The 23,783-nt window shown below is 44.2% G+C and overlaps 1 protein-coding gene across 7 annotated transcripts in view; it reads right to left on the bottom strand.

Moving 5' to 3' along the window:
* The window catches only part of SCHIP1 (schwannomin interacting protein 1), a 411,590-nt gene that overhangs the window by 31,969 nt on the left and 355,838 nt on the right, over positions 1-23,783 (bottom strand). The window contains exon 1 of one of the 7 annotated variants that reach the window (XM_060274437.1): positions 15,672-19,349. The exons of 4 other annotated variants lie outside the window; for them this stretch is intronic. In XM_060274437.1, coding sequence (XP_060130420.1) covers positions 15,672-15,701 — 30 coding nt within the window. In that variant the 5' untranslated portion in view covers positions 15,702-19,349. Of the gene's footprint in view, positions 1-9; positions 2,372-15,671; positions 19,350-23,783 lie in introns of those variants that run through there. 2 more of the 7 variants (XM_060274436.1, XM_035132878.2) reach the window with 2 other exon arrangements.

Raw genomic sequence — 23,783 nt, forward strand, 5'->3', positions numbered from 1 at the left:
GTCTCTTACCTTTTTATAATTCCCCTCCACATCCAATGTGGATACTTCAGTGATGATATCATCCACTCCATCACTATCCAAATGCATTCCTTTAACCCTTAAAAGCCCCTAGGAAAACAAACTGGTCACTTTCTCTTCTGCCTGCAGCTTATTGTGCGCTTCAAGTCTCCTGTCCCGAAGCCCATTCTTTAAAGCTGCAGTTTCAGGTGGCAGCTTCAAAACAGACCAGTAGTTTCAGTCTTCTTTTTCATTCAGAGAAATGGCCAGGTTTCTTTCACTATGGTGCAACGGGAGGGTCCATTCCCGGCTGTTAAAAGTCTCTTGTCCTCAGACACTGAGACCTGTCAGGAGCCTGATCTTCTCGCCAGCTGCTATCACCTACCTCTGAAGCATGCAGCTACAACCCACTCCAAAGTATGCTGCTTTTTCTTCTTCTCCAAATAAAGTAAAGGCTGGCTTTGAGTTGAAGCCAGCTGATTACACTTCTTCGCCAGTTACACAAGGAAAGCAACAATCTTCCTCTAGTCACTGGTAGTGCAGGTTAAAAATAGATGGAAAGGCCTGCCTAGCAGAGTACACCAGAGCAAAACACACACCCCCCCCTGCTACGTACAAAGCAGAATGATATAAAAAGCCAAGGCTGCATGGCCGGCAGCCATAAGCAGCAGGCCAAAGGGCCCAGAAGCACACAGTCAAACTCTAGAGGACCCATCTTTTAAAAGGAGCCCCTCTATCTCAGGTTGTCCAGACCTGGGGCAACTCCAGCCTCCAACTGCAAAAAGGGGGGGGGGGAGATAGCAGGGGACAAGGACAACCTGCATTGCGCTAGATGGATTGCCTTCTTTTCTTTTTCCTCTTACTTTCAAATTGATAAGTAGGTTTCCTCGATCTAGCTAATTAATGAAAGCAAAGGGGGAAAAATCTAGTAGATAGTTACAGAGCATGTCCAGTATCACTCCAATTTACAGACATTTCTTCGGATGCACATTACTTACACATGCTTCCCCTGAATCCTCTCTTGGGCAATTTTTCTGCTTCAGGGACTTGCTCAGAAAAAAACAGGAGTACTGAAAATAACTAGGCTGTAGCCAACAGTGTTACAGTACTTAGCTGACTGTAGGGCTTTTCCACAGTGAAATTCTCTCTCCTCCCTGCAAACTCCCTCCCCACTGAGAGGCCCCCCCTCCGGAGCAGATTTAAGAGGGTTACTGTGGTGATAAGTGGTGGGATCCGTGAAAATTCCTTCCTTCCCTGCTCTCCTGACAGAACCTTTACCATCAGCTGACTGATGCCATTGGATACAGCTCAAAATTTTTTACTATATACAGTGGTACCTCCAGTTACGAACTTAATTCGTTCCAGAGGTCTGTTCTTAACCCGAAACTGCTCTTAACACGAGGCGTGCTTTCGCCGATGGGGCTTCCCGTTGCTGGCGCACGACTTCTGCTCGCATCCTTGGGCAAAGATCGCAACCTTCAGAGTGTTTTTTTAACTCTGTGTTCACCAGAATCCCAACAAGGAGCATCTACTGTACTTCCGGGTTAGTGGAGCTCGTTACCCTAAGCGTTTGCAGGGAGGATGGTGCGTAACCCGAGGTTCCACCGTAGTAGTTTACAATAAAGGCTTTTTGAAGTTCAAGCCGCAGCCTGGAAGGTTTGCTGCCAACCACAACATTATGAGATCAACCCGGATATGCAAAATGCACATGCTTAGAACACTTCGCCTCTCAGATCGAGACAAAGTCCCACTGACAGGTGCACATCTCAGGAACGCTTGGAGCTTAGTGACACTGCATGAGCGCACGCTTTGGCGATGAAACCCCCCACATTCCCCGCTGCCTCTCATGCTGTGCATCTGGAGTCCATGCCTGCTTTTCCATAAAAGCCAACCAGCCACTTTGGGGTCGTGTCATTCATTAATCTTGTAATAGTGGATAACTGACACCATTCTGCCTCGTCTCTCTTGATTCTGTGCAGTCTCTTGTTCTTTATGAAACTTCAGAACAGTAGGGTGATTATAGCACATGTTTCATGTTAATGGAAGCAGGAAACCTCCCCGCCCACTCCAAGTAATTCAGTGAAGGAGTTATCATCAAGAGAATTTCCTGGAAGCACAAGGGATGGGGGCAGGGGGAGGACCTGAGCCATTTTGAGATTAATCCAAGTGTTAATTGGTTAGGCCTTATGGCTTATTACAGAGCCCCTGTGGACTTTTCATGTTGTGGTTTCATAGAATCATAGAGTTGGAAGAGACCACAAGGGCCATCCAGTCCAACCCCCTGCCAAGCAGGAAACACCATCAAAGCATTCTTGACATATGCCTGTCAAACCTCTGCTTAAAGACCTCCAAGAAGGAGACTCCACCACACTCCTTGGTAGCAAATTCCACTGCCAAACAGCTCTTACTGTCAGGAAGTTCTTCCTAATGTTTAGGTGGAATCTTCTTTCTTGTAGTTTGAATCCATTGCTCCATGTCCGCTTCTCTGGAGCAGCAGAAAACAACCTTTCTCCCTCCTCTATATGACATCCTTTTATATATTTGAACATGGCTATCATATCACCCCTTAACCTTCTCTTCTCCAGGCTAAACATACCCAGCTCCCTAAGCCGTTCCTCATAAGGCATCGTTTCCAGGCCTTTGACCATTTTGGTTGCCCTCCTCTGGACACGTTCCAGCTTGTCCTTCTTGAACTGTGGTGCCAAGAACTGGACACAGTACTCCAGGTGAGGTCTGACTAGAGCAGAATACAGTGACTCATCTTTTAGGGTCCAAAACAGTGAGCTAGCTATGCATTTACCAGTAGATCACAATACACCTAATTCAGCACTAGTAGCTGAATTTTGTTCTTGGACCCAATTTAAGGTGCTGGTATTAGTCTACAAAGAAGTGTTTCTTGACTGAGGGGCATAGGATGGTCTTAATCTCTTGTTGGAAGATGCGTGGGGTATAAGTAATAAAGTATTACCATCATCATCATCATTTGATGTGGAACATGCAGCTTACTGCAGTGGGCGAAGCACAGACTTCCTTCTTGTTCACCAAATACTTTCTTCATGTTTATCCACGGGAAACACCTTAATTGGCTGCATCACTATGTTGCAATAAACCATGGTTTATAGTGAATGGAATGAGTCTAGGCGAGGCTTGCCTTAGGGTTGCATGTTCTCCCTCAGGAACAAGCTGCTACAGAAAATTTTCTTTCTTTCTTTCTTTTTTTTTACTGACCGCAGTTTAAACAAAGTTTAGGTTTCAGGTAATAATGTTAATCTTAACTGTGGTTGGTTAAGATTTGTTAAGTTTTACGACCCATTATAAGACGTTGTGTTTCAAACTACTGTACAATATAGTTAAAATGAAACACAGCTGATTGCGGTCAGATGAAACTACAAGTTGGAGCTAATAAAAAACGTAGTGGTTTCGCATTTCAGAAATGCCCTCTGCACACAAAAAATGTGTATTCCACACATCACCACCACCACCAGTTCTGTTATCCTTCAGAAAAGCCCTAAATACAGGGGGTATTTTCCCCCCTGGTCTGCAATCAGGAGCTTTTGTGGTTGTTTAAAAATAACTGTTTAAACATGGTATCTGAAGAAGTGTGCATGCACACAAAAGCTCATACCAGTGGTCTCTAAGGTGCTACCAGGAATTTTTTATTTTATTTTATTTTTTTTATTTTGTTGCTGTTATTTCAAATCTTGGAAATTTCATTTTGTACTGTATTGGTTTGATGTAATCCACCTTGGGAGGGTAAATGCCCTAAAAAGTAGGTTAGAAAGCCATTATGTAAACACACACACACACCACCCAAATTCAGCTTTGTGGCTGCAGGGATGGGAGGTACATGAGCCCAAGGCTTGCATCATCTCACCATGTTGCTGGCATTTAATCCGTCAAACCTGCATATCCAACAAAGGAAAAGCTTCTAAAATAACACGGAACTTCTATCTCTGGATTTTCTGATTCTTAAGGTCCTACTACAGCAGCATTGCCCAACACATGGATAGAAGCTATGCGCGCTGGCTCCTCGAGAGAAAGGGCTGGTTTGGGTGTGAGAGAGATGGTGCCGGACATTCCAGGAGCCAACCCTCGAGGAGAGGACTGCCTTGCCCCCTCCCCTCCCCACTGGCTGTAAACCGACCACTGAGCACGGGCACATGCACAAGGGAGTGGGGGACCCCTCCTGGCGGCTGCCATCCCACCCATGCGGGGAGAGGTGTGTGTGTGTGCGCAGTCAGAGAGAGAGAGAGAGAGAGAGAAAGGGCTGGTTTACATTTACTCAAAAGGAAGGGGTGGGTTGGATCCAGGGGAGAGGGCTTCTACAGGTTTCATCAAGTTCTTAAGGTGGTGCTTGAAGGATGTCAACTCTGCAGTTCAGTTTACCCAATTTCTGTTTCAAACTATGGGGGAAACTGCTGTGGATGATAAGTGCCCCTGACTCATTTGAAAAACAGCAGGAGTCCTGGGGTACTTTAAAGACTTAACACATTTATTATGGCATGAGCTTTTGTGAACAACAAGCTGTGCATGCATTAAGTAGGACCCTGTCCTTAATGTTACGCTATTACAAGTATACAAAGGATGTATTTTTAAAAATATATTGATTTGTGACAAACTTTTCAGGTTTTATGGGAGCGACTATCATTTGTTATTATTTTTATCATAAGCTCAGCCAAATATAATGTGTTTAAGATGAAGAATGACAATGGGAGAGTGTGGTAGATCACTGCGAGTTTTTGATTTTGGATGGTAGATGTCAGGCTACTTGTGGTTGGACATGCCTGTAGTACAGCAACAGAGATTTAAGGTATTACAATCTGCAGTTGTTGATGGCTACATCGCTTTATCAATAGTATTTTCAGCAACAAAGTGAATCATCTTTTTTGTCTGGACTCCATAATGACATCAGAACTTCTCAAGGCCTTTTTGCAAATGTAGGCTATTACATTTCACTTTCCTCCCACAAAAGCACTTAGGATGATGAGACTACTCCTATCTAGGTGTAAGTGCTTCAGAATTGGATAAGTGCCTAAATTTCTAAGGGAGGAAGCATTAAGGAAAACAATTTGGGTGACCCACCCCAATGAAACAAGAACTGGTGTGAAATGTATACTATAAGATTATGAGATTATAGAACTGCCTTTAAAATCCTCCCTCTAAATCTCCCATAAAATACCCATAAAAGATTTGACCCTACAACACATTTACTAGCAACTCTAAAAAGGCAAGACTATTTAAAAGATCTCTCTAATACGCACTATTCAAAAGTTTAACAGAAGGCATGCATTAATATATTGGGCTAGCTAAATTCAATTATTTTCCTAGTAGGCTTCTATGTAATTACTTTTCTGCACGTAGGAATTATGTTAATATGCTTTACTTTTTTATGGCTCCCATCCTCACAGCTGACTCAGCGTGTCATTTCCTAGTGTTGCTAAAATTAATTCCTCCTTCCCCCCATTCTATCTCCCCTCCCCATAACATTGGCTTATACCGGTACCTATATAAGCCAATTATCAGTTGAACAAAAGAAAAAAAACCATTCATTTACAGGGGTGCAGATTTACAAGGCATGTTTGTTAGTTTTACTGCTGTGAACTTTAAATTGCAACAAAACGTTCACACGTCATTCACAGCTTTTCAAAATACTCACATGCTCCCTTTTCCTGAACACCACAATGGCACTGTTAGTGGGATGCAAGCTTTTTCCATTTCTCCGTGGGAGTGAAAAATGAGTCAGAATTACAAGCCCGCATTACAAGCAAATTCATCTTTTATGTATGTGCTGCTGACAACTTAGTAAGGACATTAAAACCATCTTGCACAACCACAGAAAAATACTGTATTGCTTGCTAATGCTACATGTTCCACGACTACAGTAAGTATAGGAGAAGCAGCAAGACCCTTACAAAGTAAATGTAAAATACAGGTGAAACTCAGAAAATTAGAATATCGTCGAAAAGTGCATTTGTTTCAGTAATGCAACTTATTATTTTTTCTTTTTCTTTCAATTTTTACAAATGCTTTCTTTTGGAAATTCCACAGTAATAAAACAAATAGTTACAATAATACAAAAATAAATAAAAATAAACATCGCTATTACATTTCATTAATTACATTCAATTTATAATTGACCCTCCTAATGACAAATAAATACAATTACAACAAATAAAGGCTTGACATATCTTGCTTTGCATGTCATGCATCTATCTCATATATTGGTTTCACCTTTTAAGTTGCATTACTGAAATAAATGCACTTTTTGACGATATTCTAATTTTCCGAGTTTCACCTGTAGTACAGATTATAGTTGGGAATCAAAGGATCCTTCTATACACATTCCTCATAACCCATGAGATCAGAGGGAGAATGAAGAAACTAAGATGCATATGATAAATGCACATAGTAGTAGTAATAATAATTTATTGCTTGTACCCAACCCATCGGACTGGGTTGCCCCAGCCACTCTGGGCGGCTTCCAACAAAATACAGTGGTACCTCGGTTTATGAACACAATTTGTTCCGGAAGTCTGTTCATAAACTGAAGTGTTCATAAACTGAAGTGAATTTTCCCATTGAAAGTAATGGAAAGTGGATTAATCCGTTCCAGACGGGTCCGCGGAATACTCAACCTGAAGCGTACTTAACCCGAAGCATGGGTGTAATTGGTTTCGGAAGTTTGTTCCTAAACTGAAGCGTTCATAAACTGAAGCAAACTTTCCCATTGAAAGTAATGGAAAGTGGATTAATCCATTCCAGGTGGGTCCACGGCGTTCATAAACCGAAAATTCATAAACCGAGGTGTTCATAAACTGAGGTTCCACTGTATAAAGGAACACAACCAAACATGAGACATTAAAAGCTTCCTGAAACAGGGCTGCCTTCAGATGACTGTGAAAAATCATATGATTGTTTATCTTTTTGACATCTGACGGGAGGGCATTCCACAGGGCAGGCACAACTACCAAGAAGGCCCTCTGCCTGGTTCCCTGCAACTTCACTTCTCACAATGAGGGGACTGCCAGAAGGTCCTCAGAGCTGGACGACGGGGTGGTGATGCTCCTTCAGGTATATAGGACAGAAGCAGTAAAGGTCAACAACACTCTGAATTGTGCTCAGAAACGTACCGGTAGCCAATGAAGGTCTTTAAGGACCGGTGGGCAGGCACACATATCACCTGGTTGTAGTCTTCCTCACTCTTCATGAGGGGCAGCACAGTTGGCAGAGCATGAGACTCTTAATCTCAGGGTCATGGGTTCGAGCCTCAAGTTGGGTGAAAGGTTCCTGCGTTACAGAGGACTGGACTATACATGATCCTTGTAGTCCCTTCCCATGGTGATATGTATTGTATTTCTTTTTAAAATATAGCAATTATTCCCCTGTCTGCATGTGTACAGTATGTATAAACCAGGGGTTCCCAACAAAATTTTCTCGAGGACCCCTCATCGAGCCGCTATTGTGACAAGGACCCCCATTAATTCCTAATCCTAAAATTTAAAAGTGTGAGCCAAATTAAGAGTCTTTTTATAAGAGTCCAGGGAGGAGGGAGGGGAATGGAGAAGAGAGGGTACCTGCGCAGTAGCGCACAAATGAAGCCGACGCGTGCAAAGCATCTTGGGGAGGTGAGCGTTAGTAGAATGCGCGCGCTGCCTCTTTGCAAAACAGTAGTGTTTGTAAAGCGCCACCTAACGGCATACAGCAGAACTACTGCCTCATCTAATTCTAGTTTTGCGCTAGACTCTGCTCATGCAGGAAGTGGCCAAAACAAAAAATCTGTTATCATATGAAATATATTTAATATAGTTTTTATTCTAATAGCATCTTGCGGACCCCTCTGGCATAGCTTGCGGACCCCTGGGGGTCCCCGGACCACCTGTTGGGAACCACTGGTATAAACTAACATATGCTGCTTTCAAGTCACCGTCATCTAAAAAACTATATTTCCTGTAACACATGGGTTGCACTCTCCCAGATGGTTACCCCCCCCCCGCCCCAAGCACCTGTCTTGGAAAAGAACCGAAACAATTTTTCAAGCCTAAATGCTAGCTGGGAAGGGGTGGGGAAGACTGTGCATGCATGAACATGGTTATAGCGTGCGCACAGTGATCATAAGCTTCTGTTCAGTTTGCAGATGTGTCCAAAAGCCTGGAGGTGCCTGCTGCGACCAATGCTTATATCAGGCTGCCTGGTCACACCAGGTGTCTAAAATCTTATGATGGCAACAATGAATTAGGCAAATATTTTTCCAGCACATATTATGCATGGAAATCTATAAACTAGGCATAGGCAAACTCAGCCCTCCAGATGTTTTGGGACTGCATTTCCCATCATCCCTGACCACTGGTCCTGTTAGCTAGGGGTGATGGGAGTTGTAGTCCCAAAACATCTGGAGGGCCGAGTTTGCCTATGCCTGCTATAAACCTACTGAATATAAAATAGAGGCATTGGTCTAAGCCAAAACCATGGCTTCCTGACAGTAGCTTTGGACACCTTAAAAGAAAGAGTACGAAAGGAAGCACAAAATAGTTGCAAAGGCCGGGGGCCGGGGGCCGGGACGGATGGACAGGACCCATACACCAAACTTTTAAAACTTGCATAGGAGAGAGGAAGAATGCAGGTGCCCTGGACATAGGAACAACTTTTCCCCACCCAAATGACATCCTGGAAATTCAGTTCGCTTGTCCAAAGCTATTTGAGTAATCAAAATAGCCTGAAACCTCCTGGCTGCTACTGTAACTGCTGGACAGCCAGATCAACTGCTGGACCTGCTATGGAGCTTGATCTGCATCTGACTGAGCAAACTTTTTTTTTGGAGAAGGGGATATTTTCCTAGAGGAACTGAAACAATATATATATATTCCTTCTGTGTTTTGACGTGCTTTGTGTATATTACTACCAGATCTATAGGTAAACATAGTTGTGGAACTCCGAGAGGCTTCTAGGGAAACTTCCAATTTTGCCCAGATATTATTTTCTTTTTGGAAAAACATTATGTTAAGCTCTAAAATCAGCATGGATATGAAACTTATATGTAACACCGTCAGCTTCCCCTCCAAAGCAAAGGGAACATTTCAGGTTGTTTCTGGAACTGACAAGGCAACCCATTTGCGAAGCTCCCACAGTCCGAAGCCAGTTATTTGTGAGCAAGTCATTCTGACTCTTACGACTGCAGAATCATGCTTCAGACAAATGATGCCTCTGTGCTGGTAACCACCATCTAAGCAGTTCAGAGTCAGAAGTGGGTGATAATAATTAAGAGTTCATTTAGTGTGGACTAATATATAGAAAAGGGACGCGGGTGGCGCTGTGGTCTAAACCATAGGGCTTGCCGATTGGAAGGTCGGCGGTTCGAATCCCCGCGATGGGGTGAGCTCCCATTGCTCGGTCCCAGCTCCTGCCACGTCAAAGTGCAAGTAGATAAATAGGTACCGCTCCAGTGGGAAGGTAAATGGTGTTTCCGTGCGCTGCTCTGGTTCGCCAGAAGCGGCTTTGTCATGCTGGCCACATGACCCAGGGGAAAAAACTGCCTGTGGACAAACGTTGGCTCCTTCGGCCAGTAAAGCAAGATGAGCGCTGCAACCCCAGAGTCGTCCGCGACTGGACCTAACGGTCAGGGGTATCTTTACCTTTAATGTATAGAAAATGCACTCAGTAATTTTAAGCAGAGAACCAGGGACCCAGTAGGATATTCTGCATTGATAAATGTGTGGAGGTTATGAAAATTCTGTATTAATAATGATCTAATTTTGTGTGTCACCATTGATCTGGGAAGGGATTCAAACTGATGACCTAAATAATACAAAAGACTTTCCTCCCCCAGAACAGTTCTGCAATAGTAGATATATAAACCTTTTAGTGTTTCCTTTAGCCATTAATGGCCTCTAATACATTGTATTCAGAAATGAACATAACATAAACCTATGGTCTTTGGCAATGGTAGATACAGTGTTCATTTAAAATGGAAGTTGCCCTGAGTCAAATTAAAGTGGGAGAATCCCGGTCATTAGGATGAGTGAGATTTGTGTGTAGATTTCAGGGAAGGGTGACTGCACCTGTGTTCAGAGCACTCATAGGTCCAACCCCAAAGGGGTTTTCTACTGGTGGAAAAATGGGCCACCCAGCACCTGGCTTCCAGGCTTTGCAGAACTGCCCTCAAGACCAGGGCTCTCAAAGAGCTTTGGATGAAGTGCTTCACCAAAGTCTCCTGGCTAAACTCCTATGCAAGCTAACCTGTTGCCCTCTAGCTGTGATGGCTGGGGCTGGTGGGAGTTGTAGTCCAAAACTGGGAGAGGGCACCAGGCTGGTGAATACCTATGTCATCTGGCATTCATGCTCATGCAATTAGCATTGTGTTAGGGGAAGAATGGGACTGTGATTACTGGGTCTCTGCTGTCTTCATGTTCAGTGGAGGTCTGAAGAGGGCAATCTTCTCTACAAATGTAGATCCCTGACATGATTTAGTGGCCTGATCATGAAGAGCCTGTGCATGTAAATATAGCTCCCCTCCTCCCCAAAATATGAGGACAGCAGGGGATATAATTTGAGGGGTGGCAGAAAAAGCACCTCCCTGCTCTTCCCCTTATTATGGGACAGTAATTGTGCAATTATGATGAATGCCTGAATAGAGCTCTATTCAATACAGTGGCACCTCTGGTTATGATCAGAAGGTCGGCGGTTCGAATCCCTGCAACGGAGTGAGCTCCCGTTGCTTGGTCCCAGCTCCTGCCCACCTAGCAGTTCGAAAGCACATCAAAATGCAAGTAGATAAATAGGGACCGCTCTGGCGGGAAGGTAAACAGCGTTTCTGTGTGCTGCTCTGGTTCGCCAGAAGCAGCTTTGTCATGCTGGCCACATGACCTGGAAAAACTGTCTGCAGACAAATGTCGGCTCCCTCGGCCTATAGAGCGAGATGAGCGCCGCAACCCCAGAGTCGGACACAACTGGACCTGATGGTCAGGGGTGCCTTTACCTTTACCCAAGAAATAGTAAAACCTTTTATTTTTTATGGGGGAAAGCAAAGCCTCCCCACTTGAACAACTGGACTTCTTGTTCTTCTCCCTTGTCCACACGCCCTCCAAATCCTCTGGCCCTCTCAACCCCCTGGTGCTTGGAGAGGGGGCTGGAGGGTTTGCATGCATGGAAGTCAGTTGCGCAAGCATATTTACAGCATCAAATACAGCCCCAACAGTACCTGAATTCAACAACAACAACATTTTTATTATTTGTACCCCGTCCATCTGACTGTGGCCACAAACCACAGCACCCCCAAAATCAAAACACATGCTTAAAAAACAAGAGGCCCAGACTGCATAAATCATTTAAAAGGCCCAGTTGCTTGGTGCTGAAAAGACCACACAGATGGTGCCAGACAAACATCCCTGAAAGGGATGCTCCTTAAAATTAGGGAAGGTATGGAGAAACAATTCGGAGTCACCCACTGAAACCGATCGGTAGTAGACTGAGGACAGGCGAGAGAAAGTGCTTCTTCACACTGCACATAATTAAGTTATAGAATTCACCACCATATATGATGAGATGGTGGCAGGTGGCTTGGATGGTTATAAAAAGGATTAAACAAATTCACAGATGATCGGCCTGTCAATTAAAATGGAATCTCTCGGCTGACAACCTCTGGGACACACCAGGCAAAGGCTGGTGCCTTCAAGTCCTGCTTCTGGGATCCCCCGAGGCACCTGGCTGGTCACTACTGGAAACACAAAGCTGGACTTTGATCTCTTTGATCTGATCTGGCTCTTCTTTCTTTTTTCCTCCCCCATTGGAGTAAGCAAATCATCCCTAGGCACAATCAGGAGACACATGATGCAGCCACTATGCTGAAACTAAGCAGGTCTCCTGGGTTTGATTACTGCCTGGATGGAAAAGCATCTGGGGACACTATGGACTTTTGTTCTCAGTTCTATCAAGACAGAAAGGCAGGATATAGATCTAACAAAGGAGTATGTTCAGGAAATCACCAGGCTGTGAATACTACCTCTGGTGACCCCATTATCCAGGGCAACGAACCAGTCTTGCTCCCAGTGTATCTCAAATGCAGCCCATGGAGCCACTGATAATTGAGCTAGTCTTTACCTTCCAACCTCTTCCTCAGGTTCCATTCTGTAAGTTGTCTAAGCTAAGATGCTAGTGGGGCTTTAAAAAAATGTAACTACATGGTTTATCATCGATAGCTAGCATCTGAATAGTGCACAAAATTCACATTTGTAGCCAGAATTTGTGTTTATTTTTTAATACATTGATGCTCTACAGTTCCTCAAAGGAACTGTGGGTGGCATATATGGTTCTCTTTTGCCTCGTGGTTGCATGGGGATATGAACCCTGGGCTCTCCTGGGCCCTAGTCCAACGCTTAAACCACTACACCACAATGGTCTCATATTCAGTGGCAACAAAACAATGCCTATTCACTCACCTTACACATACGAAACTGTCTCTATTTTTTTTAAAAGCTGCTTCTACACCTATGAAGAATCCTCTATGCCCATTAAACACATTCTGTTTGCCCAGATCTGCCAACAGTTTTGCTTGGAGACCATTAGTTCCAGTATCCTCTCCCAACTGTTCATACTTTTGTGAATATTTCATATCACCTTTCAATCTCAGGGCCAGTCACTCATTATGGGTCATTTCTTAAAGCTTGCGCACCTATGGTTTCACGTAACTAAGGCTGTGTGTATGCATAATACCTTTAAAGCACCTTTGTAGCAGCACATTTCATCCCCTCAAAGAATTGTGGGCACTGCAGTTTACCCGTCACAGAGTTACAATTCCAGCAACCCTTAAACTACAAGGCCCATAATTCTTTGAGGGGGTGAACTGTGCTTCCAATGTACATTAAAGTTATAGGGCCAGATTCAAGTAAGCTGTGGCGCTAGTGGAAGCCAGAGCAATAAGTCTTGATAGCTCAAGAGGACTTCCCCTTGTTTCCTCCTCAATTCTGCTCAGGAGGGTTGGAAGGTCCCCCAGAACAGCACATGGGGGGGGGAGAGGAAAGGTTGTTCATCAGAATAGGCCCAATGAAATCGACAGATTTAGGTTAGTCATGATTGTCTAAAGCCCACCCATTTCAATGCATCTGCTCAAAGTATGTCTTAGTCAGAGACTACTCATAACAAGTCACATGAAAGATCAAGCATGTTAGTAACAGTACCATACAGGTATCCTCGGATTGCTGCAGTTCCTTGTCAAGTATATACCCAGCAGCATGCACAATATTAGGTGGCAAGCGATATTATGTGGGAAGGCCCTTATTAATATTTTCTTCAAAATTAAAGGAGAAAGGGGCTCCAATATTTAAACAGCATATCTCTGAAAAGTAGAGTGTGTTACACTTTAGCAGGATATAGATATTCTTTGCTAAGGGCAATGCGAAAAAAGCTCTGATCTGGCTTACAGTATGATGCAAAACAAGGCATTTATTATTTAACCGCAGATGGCACTTGTGACAGCGGCAGGAGGAGCTCCTGACATTTCCCCATCCCCCGCTGAGAGAAGCTGCCCTTATGGCCAGGCCTGCTGAAATCTAATCATTTATAGCTTCCAGTGTGATGCTAAAACCCTGGGTTCCACATCACAGATGGATTAAAAATGCAACCTCCAGGTTAATGGGTTTGTTGCTTTTGCTTTTGGTGAACTGTGTCACCCTAACAAGGTGTTTTACACAAGACACCTTCCCGGCTCCACTTTTCTTTTAAAGGCAACAATTTCGTTTGGCAAAGATTTCCCAGGTTCATATGCAGAACTCAGCAAGTGCCCCCACAGCGGAGATGGGTTATGATCAAACACATTCATAAAATGCGGAAATGTGTCAAAGAGCAGACCATCCCAATATCAGGATGGTGTTCAGTGTACCCTTCTCTTAATCATGGTTGCCGAAGAAGTGACTTCCATTTCAAAGGGAACAATGGGCAACCTTTGACCCCTACCAGATTACAAAATGTGGCTGCCGGGCATTCTTTGTGAGGCAGCAACTGGGCTATTTATTAAAATGCCAGGAGGCGTCAAGCCAAAGTGGTGCTGTTGACTAAGCAGAACATGGGCTAAAATGTGCAGAAATCCAAAAATGGGAGAAAATGCAAGTGGAAAGATTTTTTGGGGGGTGGGGGGAAGCAGTTTTCCTAAAACTGTTGCTTGAATGGAAAATCTTAAGACTCACAAAATAAAATTTACAAAAGCTGCAGCTGCTCATTACTTAGTTCCTATTTTTGCACTTCTACCTTCATTATGTGTAGGAACACACAGACTAAGCATACTGTTAGATCTGTTCCCTACAGCAACTTTCCCTCTGCATCTTGGTTCATCCCTTTCCCTACAACACTTGCACTTTTCTGTAAACAACTTGCAAGTTCAGTATATTTGGCTCCTCTACACACCTTTATTTTATTCCTGATTACGTGCTGTGCAAAAAATAAAATAGGCTGAATCCAGACTAAGTTAGTCACGCTCTAGCCCCACTGTAATCAATGGGAATTAAGTTCTCCATGACCCTGTTGATTTCAATGGGACAAAAGCGTGACTAATTTAGTCGGGATCAAGTTCAATAAATTTTAGAAGGTGGGAGTTGAAATATATGTGCTAAAGATTGGAGTTGAGCCTATGAAAAGGACTTTGTTCTAAGCATAGACTGGGTTAGCACCGACACCAATGCAACTTTCTGTGTTTCGTTTGGCATTAAATATTCTTTTAACTGTAGATTTGAAATGGTATATCTCCCCCCACTAATGCACCACCAACCACAGCAATCAAGCCATAATCTAAATTAATCACTTCTACTGGGATAGGAAACCAGTCATGTAAAGGTGTGTATGAAGATATAAGATGGGAGAAATCCATTTCTCAAAGCAGCTTCAAATCTACACAACTAATATTTTGCTTCTCGGCGTGTCCATGCATACAATAAATGTAAAACATTTGAAAAACAAATCCCTCTAAAAAGAAGCACCTTTCAGAAAACAAGGAAGCAATATTTCTAGAGATAGCATGCTAAATGATGTGTTGCCTACAAAACATAGTATCTGGATTCTTTGAGACTACAAACAACAAACATAGACTGAGCTACATGTATCAGATGTGTAAATTCTTACACCTCATCACAGTCAAAACATGCCCACGTCAATTGTGCTCACAAGTAGAATTTAACATTCATACTACAATCAGATTACTACAGATATTTTAATGACAATTATTCAATTAACCATCTTTCCCTAACATGCTCCCCACAGTATCACCATCCACTAAATGGCACAAACCAATCTGTTAAAAAAAATCTGTATAATGCTGATAAAATGCTGTTTTTTGAAGTGGAGCCGATTCCTTATCATTTGATATAGGGAGCTGCTTTCCTTCACTGTGAAAACAGGCACACACAGAGACTTGGCAATAGCTGCTTAACAACCTACTATCTTAAAAAGCAAAGTAAGGATTATTTGTCGGCTTTGCTCATTGTGCCCGTTAATAGCAGCACTGAAAAGAGAACACCGACAAAACGGCAACCCAGAAATCCTTCCATTTAGAAAAGTGACCCAATTTTACATAAGCTGAAAGGAAGCAACCTGCTGCATTCGGAATAAAAAAATAAGTAAAAAAGGCAGGCCTCTTCCCTCCTCTCTTCTAAAAGGGATGATGCCGATTATGGCAGAAGAGCTTTAATTCTTACCTGATACGAACAGTTTTCCTGGTGTACCATCTCAGTGCATCATACAGAAACCAGACACCGAGAGCCAAGAATGTTTACAGAAGCTGCACAGTTAATTTTTACAGCATCTGAAGGAGAAAAGAACGCCCTTGTAAACCGAGAGGCTTCCCGCAGATTAAAATGGATGCTGTTTCTGCCGTTTCAACCTGCGCAATGGCACTGGCTTTGCTAGCGAACAGCGCAGCAGAGCTGTTTCTCCTCAGGGAACGAGCAATGAGGTTTAATAACATGTAGCCAAGGCTGCTCTGGGGGAATGGGGGGGGGGGGCGAGCTCACTCATCACCAACACAATCAGCCAATTATATTATAGGCACAAAGAAAAAAAGATGAGTGTGATGCTGGTGTGACCTTCTGGTGCTTTATGGAGGCAGTTAACTGATGTGGAAACATTCTAGTCCTCATTAAAGAGAAAAGGGAATGCAGAAAGATAGATCAATAGCCCTGTTCTCCATGCAGTCATTTTTCTGATGAAGCACATAAGACAATATTTGACTCTGTAGTAGGAGCTTAAAGAGAAAGTAACATTTTTAAAAATAAAACATCAAAATACATAACCCTATCTTTAAAAAGAAATATGCAGATAAAAGGACACATTCAGACAAATATTATGATAATGAACAACCTTTCTAGATGCAAAACAAAACCTCCTGGTATTTCTCTCTGCAGAATGATCATGTATTTTACTAAGAAATATCCAAGATATTAAATCATTCAGTAAAACATCTTGTATGTGCTGGGGTTATTACTAATATCTGAAAAACTTGGTTGAACTTTTGACAACCTCTATTCATGCCTGATCTGCAGCAATTATAGGGTGCAATGCTATTAATTCAGTTACGCATGCAGTTTCAAATTCATCTTTAAATTTCATATCCTTGTTGGTGTCATTTTGTTAGCTTCTTTAATGCAAAATTAATGTTGGCTCCTAAAAAAAAGAACAAAGGAGCTATATCTTGTCCCAATTATATTTTATTTACTCAGAAAATATCAGCTGCACATGTGCATTCAAAAAGAGAAAAGGGGGGAAAAAAACAGAAGTACCTTGACGTAGAGATCAGAATGGACCCAGATGTCTCTGCAGCACACACAGTCCACCAAATAAACTTCAACACAACGGGTCAACAGAGAAGTAGGGACCAGGTATTACCAAGCTCACAGGACCAGTTTGGAAGTAAATTAAAAACATGTGTAAACACTATGCGCACGTGCTTCTGTGGGCTTCACGCTCATATAGTCCTCCACTCCCGCTTTGCTGGCATAACCACAGGGAAAGTAGAAGCTTTAGCTTCTGCTCCCACACTAACCAGTGTTTCTTGTTACATCCAAACTCAGAGAACTCTGGTTAACTTGAACTCTGGTTTGTTCAAACACTCAAACCACAGTTCTACTGCGTTCAGGCATAAACAAAGTGGTTAGTTTAAAAGCAAGTGTTAAAGCTTCCAACCCTCCACCCCACACCTCTGGCTGTGCCAAAGGAGGGGCGAGTGCATGGGCATGTGGTTTGCTGTTGCTCATGCATACAATGCTAAACCAGGGATGACTAACCTGTGGACCTTCAGATGTTGCTGGACCCTAGGCCTGGGCCATGTATTGAGACATTGTCCAGGACTGGTTTGAGGGCCAGAGAGCAATGGCGGCTTCTTGCAGGTGAAACCACCACCACCGCTCCTGCCATTGTGCTCTGGCCCTCAAACTGAGGGAAGAATGGGTCAGTAGGTGCCAGAAATGATGGAGCTTGTCCCTCCCTCAGCATGCTGGGTGCTGGTGGCGGAGGGACTGGCTCCACTGCCGCACCTGGAGGAATGAGTTGAATTGGGCCTGGGCCTGCAAGGTGCCAGGATGAAACTGGCACCACTCCCCGAGAGGGAACTGAGGCGGTTTCACACTGGTGCCTCGTGGGGCCAGCCCGATGCAGCTTGTTTCTCCCTCTGCTTTTCAACATCGCAATGTATCACTATATTGCAATGTTTGGCTGGTGATACATTACTTTGTTGGAAAGCTAACATTGCCCAGAACTGCTGGACTCCACCCGACTGCTGGTCGTGCTTGCTGGGGCGGATGCAAACTGCTGCCTGACAACATCCAGAGTGCCGCAGGTTAGCCACCATAGTTTAGTGTTACATCCTAAATGCTAAACCATAGTTTAGTGTTACATCCTAAATGGGCCTCTCTGCTGTTGCTGCATGATAGCCTCTGGGGCATCTTTCCTCATTTCCCTCAAGCAAGGCAATGGCTATTTGGCAAGGGCAAAGGGGAGACGGATTACTCGCCAGTAATGAAACACGGGTGCTTTGCTTTAACCATTCTTTGCATTCTGGTCAATAGACCTAAGCATGCTAAACCGAGAGCAGCAGTCCACCCCAAATTCTACTAGAACTGAGTTCAACTGAAATCTGCAGGCATAGCTGCCAAGTTATCCCTTTTTTACAGGGATTTTCCCTTATGCTGAATAGGCTTCCTCGCGAGAAAAGGGAAAACTTGGCAGCTATGTCTGCAGGACTGGTACACATAAGAACATAAGGGGAGCTTGCAGGATCCTCTCTTTGCAGGATGACCCTGGGAAGCCCACAAGTGGTAAACTGAGGTTCTGCCTGTAAAGCAATTTGCAGGATTATGTATTTGCTTCCCAGGTGTTTACGCTCCCCTCCCTTAAAGCCAAAGACCTCACAAATGGTTCCACTCTTATGTGCCCATTAAGCAGAAGCTGCGCAGTGCAGTTAGAAGAGAAGAGGCCATGCAAGTGGAATCCAGGACTTGGTCTTTGAAAGCAGCCTGAAATTATATATTAAAAACAGAACTGTCCAAGGAAGGGAGATGACTGTTTCCCAGGAAAGGAAATTGCATGGAGCACATGTAGCAGGTAAAGTATCTAGTTTGGTTTGGAGAAACAGGAAGCAAAAATGGCAGGCAGGAAAGTTTTTCATATTTATTTTGTTGACAAACTCTTTTTCTTTCAACTGTGCATGATAAGGCTTGTTTTATTTACAAGAGAAAGATCTAATTTGTTCTTTAACTATACTTAATTTCTGCTACATCGCTGTTAAACTGCCTTCACCAACCTGGTGCCCTCAATATACAGTGGTATCTTGGTTCTCAAATGCCTTGGTACTCAAAAAACTTGGAACTCAAACACTGCAAACCCGAATGCTTGAGAACTTTTTTTTGGAAGCCGATCGTGCTCCTTTTTGAGTGTTACACTTCCGTTTTGAGTGCCACAGTTCCGTTTTGAGTGTTACGCTGAGGTCTGTCTGTTTTTGCTATTTATTTTGCATTGTTTACTGCTTTCATTTCATGGATCACTGGTCTTGTTAGATAGCAAAATTCATGTTTAATTGCTGTTTTAGGGGTTGTTTTTAAATGTCTGGAACAGATTAATCCATTTTGCATTACTTTCTATGGGAAAGCGTGCCTTGGTTTTGGAACACTTTAGTTTTGGAACAGATTTCCGGAATGGATTAAGTTTGAGAACCAAGGAACCACTGTATTTTGGGACTAAAACTTCCATCTGCCGACGCAAAGGCTGAGGTAAAAATCTATTAAAAACAAGGCAGAAGATCACAGTGTGAGAATAACTTCTCCAGTGCTTTTTCTTCAGGCTCATATTATGTAATGCTTTCATGCCAAATATAGGTACTTTTTTTTTTTAAATCATGATAGAATTTCTCACTGGCTCATCAACAACTGAAGTGACAGTGACTCAGAGCTGTTTCACACCTTACAAATTTCTGACAAGTGTTACTTTTATCTTTGCAGGATACAGCAATGGTGTGGGGCAAGGTGCAAAGTAGGAAAGACAAGCCATTCACCTAACAGCTAATTTCTTTTCTGGCGATCCCTGCAGGATGGGGCTTTTTTCTTTTTTCATGCCACAGAAGAATGTGGCAAGCCAGTTTAAATGGGTTGCACTCAGGACCCAATCCAGCAGTGAACTGTATAAACATCCATTTGCATTCAGATCTTAAAAAGAGACCATGGCTGAGCTTCAAAGCCTATGAAGCAAAGGCTTCTGATACAAATGAACAGTCTCCATCTGGGGTCCAGTCTACCAGAACAGCTAGAAATCTAAGGGACTGGCATGGACAGCACAAGATACCAATTTTACAGAAAACAACAACATTGTGCTCAGAAATGGTGAATCCTCGTGTTCTTTGCTGACCGCGAAACCCTGACAGCTAGTGGCTAATGAAAACAAAACGAGTTTCTTGTACTTTTCTCCCCTTCAAGATGGCAGTTTTGAAGTGTGAAGTCACAGTACCATTGTAATGGAACAGAGAGCAGCCGGAAGGTCACTGGCTCAGTCCCCATTTATGACAAAATTATCTCTCTGCTGATTGGTCAGCAGCCTTCTTGAAAATTTAGTGCATCCCTCGAGGAACCAGCTTCTAAGCTCCTCCATTCACCCCAGTGTCTCTGTTATTGCAAGAGGGAGAAGGAGAGATAGAGACAGAGCAGGCCTCTTCATGGTACAGGTAAGGAAAAAGTAAGTCCCCCTCTCCCCGCTTGGGGGAGGATGAAGCCAATGGGTAAATTAACAGGGGACAACCTGGATGCGACACATATCAATAGGGCAGGCAATGCATTAAATGGGTAGGTGAGAATTTTTCAGTGGGGGTGTTCCAAAACACTAAGATGGGGAGTAGGCTAGTCATGAGAATAAGTCATAGGCAGGGCCAGATGACTGTGGGAAACCCTAAAGCACAAGAGCACGCCCCCCCCGGTGGTTTCCAGCAACTACCGTCTTTCCCCTATTTTAAGACGTAGTCATTATATAAGCCATAGCAGGATTTCTAAGCAATTGCGCGATACAAGCCATACCCCGAAAATAAGACATACTGATAGACCCTTCACCCAGTAGCAATAACCCCCCCTCCCGCCAGCCAACCCCCCCTTAAAAATATCTCCCCATTTTGCTTTCGCTCCACAGACACGTATTTCCTTTAAAAGATGGAAAAATGCACTGAAGAGCTGTAGCTGCTGGCTGCCGAAGCCTCGTGATTTTCCCTCCCCGTTTCTGATAACATTTTTTTAAATAAAAGGATTTGAAAATATTTTTTAGCCAAGCTGTGTAAGCTCTACTACTTGGTGAAGAGGAGAAAAGTGGGGTGGGGAGGAGATGAAGGCACGAGGAAGAAAAGAGGGGCGATTGAAGCCGCTGCCTCATGAATGCAGAGGCTGTTTTCCCTTTAAGGAAGAGATCTCCGTGTGCGCGTCTCTCTGTCTCTCCACCCCCCGTCTCTCTCTCTCTCTCTCTCTCTCTCTCTCTCTCTCTCTCTCTCACTCACACACACACACAGCCCACCTCTCGCTTCCCCCCACCTTTCCCTTCCATTCTATGTGCCCACCCATGAGTTGCCTGTTGATTTCCTCTTGACGGGAGAGGGGCGATTGAATGCAAAGGCTGTGTTCCCTTTAAGGGAGAGATCTCCGTGTGCGCGTCTCTCTCTCTCTCTCTCTCTCTCTCTCTCTCTCTCTCACTCACACACACACACACACACACACACAGCCCACCTCTCGCTTCCCCCCACCTTTCCCTTCCATTCTATGCGTCCACCCATGAGTTGCCTGTTGATTTCCTCTTGACGGGAGAGGGGCAACTGAATGCAAAGGCTGTTTTCCCTTTAAGGGAGAGATCTCCGTGTGCGCGTCTCTCTCTCTCTCTCTCTCTCACACACACACACACAGCCCACCTCTCGCTTCCCTCCACCTTTCCCTTCCATTCTATGCGCCCACCCATGAGTTGCCTGTTGATTTCCTCTTGACGGCAGTCTCCTGTGTCTGATTGTTGTCTCCTTGCTTTTACCGAAGGCATAAAGCAGCCTTCCTTTCTACCTTATGCTTCCTTGTCTGTGGAGCTGCCCCTTTAAGGATTTGTAAGTAGTTTGGATCGCCTTGGGGACTTTTTTTTTTTAATTAAGGACTTTTTCCGTCTTGCTGTTTGTCTTGCTGTTTGCGAGCACAAAAGTTAAACTGCTGGTCCTAGCTTCCTTTACCAACAAAATTTTAACTCACCTCGCTAGCTCAATTGCTTCTTAATTGCTACCATTTACCAAGTCAGCAATCTTAATTGCTGTTTAGCTGGCTTCTTTGTTCTCAGCAGGTAGCTTCTTTGCTATCAGTGTTTGCTAACTACAAAGTGTTACATTGTTGGAACTTCAGACTGTTGGAACTTAAGTCTTGGGCAGCTGGCTAGTAGAGATCCTCATTTGCTTTACGTATAGGCTACTGCTAGGACTGTATCACACAGGTAGATTCCATTATACTGGTTTAGATTTAAGAAGCTCCAGTGTAGCAGATTGCTATTAAGTGAGTCCCCACATCAGAGGAGAGAGAGAGAGCAGCCTTTGCGAATATCCCAGGGTTGGGGAGAGAGGGCTGGGCCAGGGACGCACACACATCCCTTCCCTCAGACTCATAATAAAAATACCAGTAAGACATCCCACCAAAAATAAGCCACCCTGTGGTTTTTTGAGAAAAAAAGTAATAAGACGGTGTCTTTAAAAAGGGGAAACACGGTAGTATTCATAAGCTGACCTCTAACCCTGGACATAGAACAACCTGGCTAGTAGCAATGGATAACCCTATTCTCCAAAGTCAAGTAGGATATATGGTCATCCGAATCACTAGTTCCGGAACATCCCCTTGGATTACTGTCTGTTGTATGACAACGATATTCATTTTTAGGAAGTCTTGTGTTAGTCTTCTTCATTGGAGGACTTGACCTGGCATGTGTAACAGAGACTTGGTTGGATGAAGCAGATGGGCCTGTTGCAGCTGCTGCTTGTCCACCAGGTTTCTCTTACGCACAGCAACCCAGGCCTTGTGGGCAGGGAGGGGGGGGGTTGCAGTGATTTTTAGGAAGACATTAGTTTGCACCAGGCGTCCTATTGGGAAGACCCAGTTCTCTGAGTGCATGTTCTGGAAGTTGGGCAATAGGGGGAGTACTGTACAGGATTCCTTCTGGTGTACAGACCTCCTCACTGCACCAAGGATTCCCTGCCCAAGCTGCTTCAGGTCATGGCAGATGTTCTCCTGGAGACACCTAGTTTGGTTGTCCTAGGGGATTTTAATATCCATGCCGACACAACCTTACAAGGGGCCGCTTGGGACTTCGTGGAAAGCATGGCCTCCATGGGGCTGTCCCTGAATAAGTCTGGCCCAACTCATAGCCGCGGACATGCCTTGGACCTGGTGTTTACCTCTATGGATGTTGGTGATCTGACATTAAGTAAAAGGGAACAAAAGAAGTGCCATGGTCAGATCACTACCTGGTGCAACTGGACTTCTCCGCGACCCTTCCCCTCTGGAGGGAGGTGGATGGTTGATTTGGATGGTCCTTCCCCACCACTTAATGGGTCCAAATAGTTTCCAGAGAGTGGTAGGGGATGCTTTATCCCATGTTGATGGCCTTTCAGCCGATTCCCTGGTGGCCCGCTGGAATGTGGAGTTAAACAGGGCTATTGACTGTTTGGCTCTGAAGGACCCTCGATTGCATGGAGCCCGGACAGTCCCGTGGTTTTCCACGGATCTGAGGGCAATGAAACAATTGTTGAGATGGCTAGAGCGCCGGTGGTGGATAACTCATTCTGAAGCTGACCGGACACGGGTTAGAGCTCTATGTCGAGCCTACCAAGTGGCGGTAGCGACGGCGAAGAAGACTTTACTTTCTTCACTGCCTCTATTGCATCTGCAGAAAACAGCAGCAGGAGACTTTTTCAGGTGGTTTGCAATTTAGTGGAACCACCTGCTCCATCGGGGCCCAGTACGGGCCACATGATCTCCTGCAACGATTTTGCAAAGTTTTTTGCAGATAAAGTCACTTATATTCGGGAAGAGGTAGACTCCACCGTGGGAGCAGGGCCGGGGCAGGGGAGTGCTAGAGGTCTGTCTGGTCAAGTTGCGTGGGATCAATTCCAATCTGTTACCTCTGAGGATGTGGACAGGCTGCTTGGACGAGTGAAACCAACCACCTGTCTCCTTGATCCTTGCACATCCTGGCTTATAAAAGCTATCCGGGAAGGGCTGTGCGATGGGCTTTGCAGGTTGGTGAAGGTTTCCCTCTGTGAGGGAGCCTTC

Source organism: Zootoca vivipara, chromosome 5 (genome assembly GCF_963506605.1).
Source record: "Zootoca vivipara chromosome 5, rZooViv1.1, whole genome shotgun sequence".
NCBI lineage: Eukaryota > Metazoa > Chordata > Lepidosauria > Squamata > Lacertidae > Zootoca > Zootoca vivipara.